At 38.5% G+C, this 10375-nt stretch overlaps 1 protein-coding gene across 1 annotated transcript; it reads left to right on the top strand.

Moving 5' to 3' along the window:
* Window positions 1-5051: 5051 nt before the first annotated feature.
* Window positions 5052-5993, top strand: LOC100468358 (olfactory receptor 8B12). The gene has a single exon (XM_002923997.4). It carries the CDS (start codon window positions 5052-5054, stop codon window positions 5991-5993), a length of 942 nt encoding a protein of 313 aa, XP_002924043.1.
* The last annotated feature ends 4382 nt before the right edge of the window (window positions 5994-10375 follow it).

Genomic DNA, 10375 nt, shown 5'->3' with positions numbered 1-10375 from the left:
AAGTCTTTTCAGGTCTAAAATTCTGTTAGCGTGTGGGCTTGATATTAAAGTAACTAGAGCTCTGAGAGATCAAGTCATAGGATAGACAGTTTTTGTCAATGCGGAAGCTGGTGTGAAGAGAAAAAGACAGGGGCGCCTGGGTGGCTCAGGTGTTAAGCGTCTGCCTTCAGCTCAGGGCGTGATCCCGGAGTCCTGGGATCGAGCCCCGCATTGGGCTCCCTGCTTTGCTGGGAGCCTGCTTCTTCCTCTCCCACTCCCCCTGCTTGCATTCTCTCTCTCACTGGCTGTCTCTCTCTCTCTCTGTCAAATAAATAAACAAAATCTTAAAAAAAAAAGGAAGAAAAAGACAGAAAAAGACAAAAGCAACAGAAGACCAGTAACAAATTTAGATGTGTCGCCACACTGAGAATCTGATCCATTAGGATCAATTTGAGTGCACCAAAAAGCTAGAAAGCCAGTAGAGTAGTGCTCCAAGAAAAGCAGGTGAAAGGCAGGGACAGTCAAAGGGAGTTCTGACCAGTTAGTAATTTAGAAAAAGGCTGTTCTTGGCAGAGGTTGCGAGCATTTACCTGATGGATATTGTTACCATTAAACTTATACTCCATGGGAAGAGAGGGTTAGGGGATCAGAGAAGTCTACTTTCTTTTTTGAGCTAGATGTAGTGCAATTATTCCTAGAATGAATTGGGATATGAATAGATTATTGAACATCCTACCCTAATTTATGATAGCCCTTAGTGTTAATCTTTCCTTATTCTAGCCACTTCTTTTTATTAAAGTCATTGTATATTTATTTGTTACTTTACAAGAGTTTGCCAGATCCAAGAAGGCAAGGACCCTAGCTTCATGGATTTTCAGGAGCTCTCATCATGAGGAAGCTTAGTCTAGTGGTTACAAAATAGGGGCCTGGAGTCAGACAGACCTAGGCATGTGGGCTCTGAAACAAACTGTCTGTGAGCAGCTTACGTTTCAAATGAATATCATTATTGTGAGGAATTAATAAGGGTATATTTATAGAGTGTTTTGGATCTTGGCAGCCAGAAGTCAGTAGAAGGGTTCCATGTCAGGTACATTACTGTGTATTCAAGAAATAGTAACGGTGATAATTTTTTTCACAATGATTTTTCTTTTAATAGTACTGGATAAATGTTTGTTAAAGTAATTGTCTTTACAAGCCAAATCAAGCAATATCAAGGGTATAAACAAACATTTCTTATTCCTTTGGGAAAGTAATCTCTGATGAAATGCTTTTCAGGGAGTCTCTTTCTTAATTATCAGGGCACTGAGATCTGTAATCCTTATAAAACTCCTTATTCTTCTGTTGTCCTCTGGTCAGGAAAAGACACTGTTTCTTTCCTTGTAACTAGAGGGGGTTTTGGGCAAATTAACAACTGGAAATCATGTTCTTCAGTGCAGAAAGGCCTACAAGATAACTTAGAAGTTCTGATCCTTTGGAACATATTGGAAGGAGAGAGTTCTTAGCTCAGCCTATCATTTTCTATTCATTATGGTCATTTTCAGGTTCCAGGACAATGTGGTCAAGAAACAGTAGAGAATTACTTTATAGCTCTGAACTAAAAGGAAGGTGAGTATGTTCCTAACCCTGGTGAGTCAGGCAACATAGTGGTTATGAGTGCAAACGTGAGAGACTGCTGAAGTTCACCTTCTGGCTGCACCTCAGTATTTTGGGGACTTGAGCTAGTTACCTAACTCCTTTTTCTCACCTGCAAAGTGGGGATAATAATACTGTCACATCTTAGTGCATAGCCTCTCACAGGAACTCCTTAAATAAGTGCTAGCTTTAAAAAATGATCATTGAACCACTTGATCTAGGAGAGACTGGAAAAATGTGGCCTCAATTTCTTGGTTGACAGCAGTGACCCAGTGGTGGGGGTTCTGAGAAGTCACAGTGTCTTCTGACAGGACCCTCTTCAGGGAAGAGGCTCAGGTGTCAGCAATGGAAGCACAGGCAGGAGAGAGAAGGACAGAAAATGGACTAACTTAAATATCTAAAAGACATCTATATGGATATGAGTAAATTACTGCTTTCTCTCTGGAGGCAAAGTTTAGCCTCTAACTGTTGTCTCTGGAAGTAAGTCACTTGGGGTGTAAGATAGATCTATAGCAAACAGTAAAAGCCTTCCTACCATACTAACATTCAAATCTCTCTGTGGATTCCATTCAACAGAATGAGGGAGGGATACTGAGAGAGTGGTGGTGGTTCTTTCTCTCTAACTGGTTCCCTTTCTTTTCCCCAAACTGCCCTTCCTCCACCCATCCCCAAGAGGAGAATGGCAGCCAAGAACTCTTCTGTGACAGAGTTTATCCTCGCAGGCTTCACAGACCAGCCGGGACTCCAGATTCCCCTCTTCTTCCTGTTTCTAGGTTTTTACATGGTCACCCTGCTGGGGAATCTGGGCCTGATAACCCTGATTGGGTTGAATGCTCGCCTACACACCCCNAACTGGAAACCTAGAGACCTAAATTAGATCTGTGACCTTGGGCAAATGGCTTTATTTCTTGGGATCTCCTTAGTGTCTTTGCATGTAAGATGGGGGTAAATATTAGTTCTGTGGATCCATAAGTTGCTGACAGTGTAATCACCTGGGAAGATTAAAAAAAATACGGCTACTGTAATCATACCCATACAGATTCTGATTCAGAAGGTTGGGTGGGCAGCCCAGAATTTCTTTTTAATAAACACTCTAAGTAATTGTGGTGCTCAGCCAGGTTTGGGAAATACTGGATTTGATAATTTCCCAAGTCTTTTCAGGTCTAAAATTCTGTTAGCGTGTGGGCTTGATATTAAAGTAACTAGAGCTCTGAGAGATCAAGTCATAGGATAGACAGTTTTTGTCAATGCGGAAGCTGGTGTGAAGAGAAAAAGACAGGGGCGCCTGGGTGGCTCAGGTGTTAAGCGTCTGCCTTCAGCTCAGGGCGTGATCCCGGAGTCCTGGGATCGAGCCCCGCATTGGGCTCCCTGCTTTGCTGGGAGCCTGCTTCTTCCTCTCCCACTCCCCCTGCTTGCATTCTCTCTCTCACTGGCTGTCTCTCTCTCTCTCTGTCAAATAAATAAACAAAATCTTAAAAAAAAAAGGGAGAAAAAGACAGAAAAAGACAAAAGCAACAGAAGACAAGTAACAAATTTAGATGTGTCGCCACACTGAGAATCTGATCCATTAGGATCAATTTGAGTGCACCAAAAAGCTAGAAAGCCAGTAGAGTAGTGCTCCAAGAAAAGCAGGTGAAAGGCAGGGACAGTCAAAGGGAGTTCTGACCAGTTAGTAATTTAGAAAAAGGCTGTTCTTGGCAGAGGTTGCGAGCATTTACCTGATGGATATTGTTACCATTAAACTTATACTCCATGGGAAGAGAGGGTTAGGGGATCAGAGAAGTCTACTTTCTTTTTTGAGCTAGATGTAGTGCAATTATTCCTAGAATGAATTGGGATATGAATAGATTATTGAACATCCTACCCTAATTTATGATAGCCCTTAGTGTTAATCTTTCCTTATTCTAGCCACTTCTTTTTATTAAAGTCATTGTATATTTATTTGTTACTTTACAAGAGTTTGCCAGATCCAAGAAGGCAAGGACCCTAGCTTCATGGATTTTCAGGAGCTCTCATCATGAGGAAGCTTAGTCTAGTTGTTACAGAATAGGGGCCTGGAGTCAGACAGACCTAGGCATGTGGGCTCTGAAACAAACTGTCTGTGAGCAGCTTACGTTTCAAATGAATATCATTATTGTGAGGAATTAATAAGGGTATATTTATAGAGTGTTTTGGATCTTGGCAGCCAGAAGTCAGTAGAAGGGTTCCATGTCAGGTACATTACTGTGTATTCAAGAAATAGTAACGGTGATAATTTTTTTCACAATGATTTTTCTTTTAATAGTACTGGATAAATGTTTGTTAAAGTAATTGTCTTTACAAGCCAAATCAAGCAATATCAAGGGTATAAACAAACATTTCTTATTCCTTTGGGAAAGTAATCTCTGATGAAATGCTTTTCAGGGAGTCTCTTTCTTAATTATCAGGGCACTGAGATCTGTAATCCTAATAAAACTCCTTATTCTTCTGTTGTCCTCTGGTCAGGAAAAGACACTGTTTCTTTCCTTGTAACTAGAGGGGGTTTTGGGCAAATTAACAACTGGAAATCATGTTCTTCAGTGCAGAAAGGCCTACAAGATAACTTAGAAGTTCTGATCCTTTGGAACATATTGGAAGGAGAGAGTTCTTAGCTCAGCCTATCATTTTCTATTCATTATGGTCATTTTCAGGTTCCAGGACAATGTGGTCAAGAAACAGTAGAGAATTACTTTATAGCTCTGAACTAAAAGGAAGGTGAGTATGTTCCTAACCCTGGTGAGTCAGGCAACATAGTTGGTTATGAGTGCAAACGTGAGAGACTGCTGAAGTTCACCTTCTGGCTGCACCTCAGTATTTTGGGGACTTGAGCTAGTTACCTAACTCCTTTTTCTCACCTGCAAAGTGGGGATAATAATACTGTCACATCTTAGTGCATAGCCTCTCACAGGAACTCCTTAAATAAGTGCTAGCTTTAAAAAATGATCATTGAACCACTTGATCTAGGAGAGACTGGAAAAATGTGGCCTCAATTTCTTGGTTGACAGCAGTGACCCAGTGGTGGGGGTTCTGAGAAGTCACAGTGTCTTCTGACAGGACCCTCTTCAGGGAAGAGGCTCAGGTGTCAGCAATGGAAGCACAGGCAGGAGAGAGAAGGACAGAAAATGGACTAACTTAAATATCTAAAAGACATCTATATGGATATGAGTAAATTACTGCTTTCTCTCTGGAGGCAAAGTTTAGCCTCTAACTGTTGTCTCTGGAAGTAAGTCACTTGGGCTGTAAGATAGATCTATAGCAAACAGTAAAAGCCTTCCTACCATACTAACATTCAAATCTCTCTGTGGATTCCATTCAACAGAATGAGGGAGGGATACTGAGAGAGTGGTGGTGGTTCTTTCTCTCTAACTGGTTCCCTTTCTTTTCCCCAAACTGCCCTTCCTCCACCCATCCCCAAGAGGAGAATGGCAGCCAAGAACTCTTCTGTGACAGAGTTTATCCTCGCAGGCTTCACAGACCAGCCGGGACTCCAGATTCCTCTCTTCTTCCTGTTTCTAGGTTTTTACATGGTCACCCTGCTGGGGAATCTGGGCCTGATAACCCTGATTGGGTTGAATGCTCGCCTACACACCCCTATGTACTTTTTCCTCTTCAACCTCTCCTTAGTAGATTTCTGTTACTCTACTACCATCACCCCCAGAATGCTAAAGAGTTTCGTCTCAAAGAAGAACATCATCTTGCATGCAGACTGCATGACTCAACTCTTTTTCTTCTGCTTTTTCGTCATTTCTGAGTCCTTCCTCCTGTCAGCAATGGCATATGACCGCTACGTTGCCATCTGTAAACCACTGGTGTACACGGCCACCATGTCTCCTCAGGTCTGTTTATTCCTTTTGCTGGGTGTCTATGTGATGGGATTTTCAGGGGCCATAGTCCACATAGGAAGCGTAGCAAGTCTGACTTTCTGTGCTGACAATCTTGTCAATCATTTCATGTGTGACATCTTTCCTCTCCTTGAGCTCTCCTGCAACAGCACTTATGTGCACGAGCTGGTGGTCTTTGTACTTGTGGCCATTGACATTGGAATGCCCATTGTCACCATCTTCATTTCTTATGCTCTGATTCTCCACAGCATTCTCCACATTCACTCCACTGAGGGCAGATCCAAAGCTTTCAGTACATGCAGCTCTCACATAATTGTGGTTTCTCTTTTCTTTGGCTCCGGAGCTTTTGTGTATCTCAAACCACCTTCCATTTTGCCCCTTAACCAAGGGAAAGTGTCCTCTCTGTTCTATACAATTGTGGTGCCCATGTTAAACCCACTGATCTACAGTTTGAGGAACAAGGATGTCAAAGTTACCTTGAGGAAAACCTTGGAAAGAAAAAATATTTTTTTGAGAAAGTAGTATTTGGAGAAAGAGATACCACGCTTTATTAGTGTGTGTGTGTGTTTTCAATGAGGGATCCAACTTCAGTTTTTTTTCTCTTCTGTACAGAACGAGAATTTTAAGTCTTTATGTTTGGATGAATGTTTAATGCATATCTATTTTCTTTGTCCCTTAACCCCCTGTCAGCTATTCTAAGATTGTCTCATGCATTTTTTCTATAATCACAAATCATTTAATCTTGTATGGGGCTTATAAACCATTTTATCTAACCTCTTTATTTAATAGACATTGGAAATTTAGAAATATTATGTATGTTTTCCAGGGCCTTACACCTAACTGCTTCCACAACGGGGACTAGAATCTAGACCCGAGAATTCTAATCTACATTGTTTTCCTTTCGGCCACATTTTCTTGCTTTATTGCTGCCCTTGCAGATTTGATTTTGAAAGTATGGTATTTTAGCATTTTACAATCTGATTCTATTTATAGTAATTTAATGTAACTTCTCAATAAATAACTTTTTAAAAATAACTTTTTAATATTGCATTTTTTCTTTTTAAAAGTTTTTATTTTAATTCCAGTTTGTTAATAACTGGATACATACAATTATTAACATACATACAGTGTTATATTAGTTTCAGGTGTACAATATAGTGATTCAACAGTTCCATACAGCACCCTATGTTCTTCACAATAAGTGCACTCCTTAATCCCCATCGCCTATTTCACCCATTCTTCCCCCACTTCCTTCTGGTAACCATCAGTTTGTTCTCTACAGTTAAGAGTCTGTTTCTTGCTTTGTGTCTTTCTCTCCTATTTTTTCCCCTTTCCTTGTTCATTTTGTTTCTTAAATTCCACATATGAGTGAAATCATATGATATTTGTCTTTCTCTGACTGACTTATCTTGCTTAGCATTATACTCTCTAGCTCCATCCACGTTGTTGCAAATGGCAAGATTTCATTCTTTTTTATTGCTGAATAGTATTCTATTATACATATATACCACATCTTCTTTATCCATTCATTAATTGATGGACACTTGGGATGCTTCCACATCTTGGCTATTGTAAATAATGCTGCTATAAACATATGTGGTACATGTATCCTTTTGAACTAGTGTTTTAGTCTTTTGGTAAATACCCAGTAGTGCAGCTGCTAGATCATGAGGTAATTCTATTTTAACTTTCTTAGGAACCTCCATACTGTTTTCCAGAGTGGCTGCACCAGTTTGCATCCTTGCTAACACCTATTGTTCCTTGTGCTGTTGATTTTAACCATTCTGGCAGGTGTGAGGTGATATTTCATTGTAGTTTTGATCTGCATTTCCCTGATGATGAGTGATGAGCATCCTTTCATGGGTCTGTTGGCCATCTTCTTTGGAAAATAACTGTTCATGTCCTCTCCCCCTTTTAAAATTTGATTATTTGTTTTTTGAGTGTGAGTTTGATAAGTTCTTTATAGATTTTGGATACTAACTATTTACCAGATATGTCATTTGCAAATATCTTCTCCTATTGTGTAGGTTGCCTTTTAATTTTGCTGGTTATTCTTTTCACCGTGCAGAAGCTTTTTATTTTGATGTAGTCCCAGTAGTTTATTTTTGCTTTTGTTTCCCTTGCCTCAGGAGACATATTTAGAAAGAAGTTGCTATGGCTGATGCCAAAGAAGTTACTGCCTGTGTTCTCGTCTAGGATTTTTATGGTTTCAGATCTCACATTTAAGTCTTTAATACATTTTGAATTTATTTTTGTGTATGTTGTAAGAAAGTGGTCCAGTTTCATTCCTTTGCATGTTGTTGTCCAGTTTTCCCAACACTATTTGTTGAACAGACTGTGTTTTTCCCACTGGATATTTTTCACTGCTTTGTCAAAGGTTAATGCACCATATAATTGTGGGGTTATTTCTGGATTTTCTATCTTGTTTCATTATCTCTGTGTCTATTTTGGTGCCAGTACCATACTATTTTGATTACTATAGCTTTGTAATGTAACTTGAAGTCTGGAATTGTGGTGCCTCCAGCTTCGCTTTTCTTTTCCAAGATTGCTTTGGGCATTTGGCGTCTTTTGTGGTTCTATACAAATTTTAAGATTGTTCTAGTTCTGTGAAAAATGCTGTTGGAATCATTCTGTGGAAAACACTGCATTCAGTGTGTAGATTGCTTTGGGTAATACGGACATTTTAACAATATTTATTCTTCCAATCCATGAGCATGGAATGTCTTTCCATTTCTTTGTGTTGTCTTGAATTTCTGTCATAAGTGTTCTATAGTTTTCAGGGTACAGATCTTTCACCTCTTTGGTTAGGTTTATTCCTAGGCATCTTATAGTTTTTGGTGTAATTGTAAACGGGATTGATTCCTTGATTTCTCTTTCTGCTGCTTTGTTATTGTTGTATAGAAATACAACAGATTTCTTTACATTAATTTTGTATCCTGTGACTTACTGAAATTATTTATCAGTTCTAGCAGTTTTTTGGCAGGACTTGTTAGGGTTTTCTATATAGAGTAACATGTCATCTGGAAATAGTGGAAGTTTTACTTTTTCTTAATAATTTGGATTCCTTTTATTTCTTTTTGTTGTCTGATTGCTATGGCTAGGCCTTCTAGTACTATGTTGAATTAAAGTGGTGAGAGTGGACATCCTTGTCTTATTTCTGACCTTAGGGGGAAAGTTTTTTCCCATTAAGGATGATGTTAGCTGTGGGTTTTTCATAGATGGTCTTTATTATGTTGAGGTATGTTCCCTCTAAACCTATTTTGTTGAAGTTTTTTTTTTTTTTATCATGAATGGATGTTGGACTTTGTCAAATGACTTTTCTGCACTACTGAAATGATCATATTGTTCTTATCCTTTCTCTTATTGATGTGATGTATCACACTGATTGATTTGTGAATGTTGAATTATGCTTCCAACCCAGGAATAAATCCCACTTGATTGTGGTGAGTGATTTTTAAAAATGTATCATTGAATTCAGTTTGCTAGTATTTTATTGAGAGATTTCGCATCTATGTCTATCAGGGATTTTGGCTTGTAGTTCTCTTTTTTAGTGGTGTCTTTATTTGGTTTTGGTATCAGGGTAATGCTGGCCTCATAGAATCAGGAATTTGGAAGTTCCTTTACTCCTCTATTTTCTGGAATAGTTTGAGAAGAATCGATATTAACTCTTCTTTAAATGTTTGGTAGAATTCTCCTGTGAGGACATTTGGTCTTGGATTTGTTTGTTTGAAGTTTTTGATTACTGATTCAATTTCCTTGCTGGTTATTGGTCTGTTCAAATTTTCTATTTCCTCCTGTTTCAGTTTTAGTAGTTTATATGTTTCTAGGAATTTATCCATTTTTTCTAGGTTGTCCAATTTGTTGTTATGTAATTTTTCATAATAGCCTTTTATGATTATTTGTATTTCTGTGCTGTTGGTTGTTATTTCTCCTCTCTCATTTGTGATTTTATTTGTTTGAATACTTTCTCTTTTTTTCTTGGTAAGTCTGGTTAGAGGTTTATCGTTTTTATTGATCTTTTCTAAAGAACCAGCTCCTGGTTTCATTGATCTGTTCTATTGCTTTTTAGTTTCTTTGTCATTTATTTCTGCTCTACTCTTTATTATTTCCTTCCTTCTGCTGGTATCAGGTTTTCTCTTCTTTTTCTAGTTCCTTTAGGTGCAAGGTTAGGTTGTTTATTTGAGGTTTTTCTTGCTTTGAGGTAGACCTGTATCGCTAGAAATTTCTCTCTTAGTGCTTTTGCTGCTTCCCAGAGGTTTTGGACCATTGTGTTCTCATTTTCATTTGTTTCTATTACTTTTTAATTTCTTCTTAGATTTCCTGGTTGAGCTATTCATTGTTTAGTAGCATGTTATTTAACCTCCATGTGTTTGTGGTCTTTCCAGATTTTCTCTTGTGGTTGACTTCCTGTTTCATAGCATTGTGGTCAGAAAAGGGGCATGGTTTGATTTCAGTCTTCTTGAATTCGCTAATATGTGATCTGTTCTGGAGAATGTCCCATATGCACTTGAAGAGAATGTCTTTTATCATTTTAGGATGGAATGTTCTGAATATATCTGTTAAATCCATCTTGTCCAGTGTATCATTCAAAGCCATTACTTCCTTGTTGATGTTCTGTTTGGTTGATCTGTTCATTGATGTAAGCGGGGTGTTAAAGTCCCCTACTATTATTGTATTATTATCAATTATTTCCTTTATGTTTGTTATTAATGGTTTTATGTATTTAGGTACTCCTATGTTGGGTGCATAAATATATATAATTATAATATCTTCTTGTTGGATTGTTCCCTTTATTATTGCATAGTGTCCTTCTTTGTCTCTTGCTACAATCTTTGTTTTAAAGGCCCCAAGAGTGATACAGAGCAGCAAGTCACAACCGATACAAAGACTTTACAGAGAACATG

This window comes from Ailuropoda melanoleuca, chromosome 8, assembly GCF_002007445.2.
Source record: "Ailuropoda melanoleuca isolate Jingjing chromosome 8, ASM200744v2, whole genome shotgun sequence".
Lineage (NCBI taxonomy): Eukaryota > Metazoa > Chordata > Mammalia > Carnivora > Ursidae > Ailuropoda > Ailuropoda melanoleuca.
Note: the sequence above shows the minus strand (reverse complement) of the source record. Positions and strands in the feature narration are given on the sequence as shown.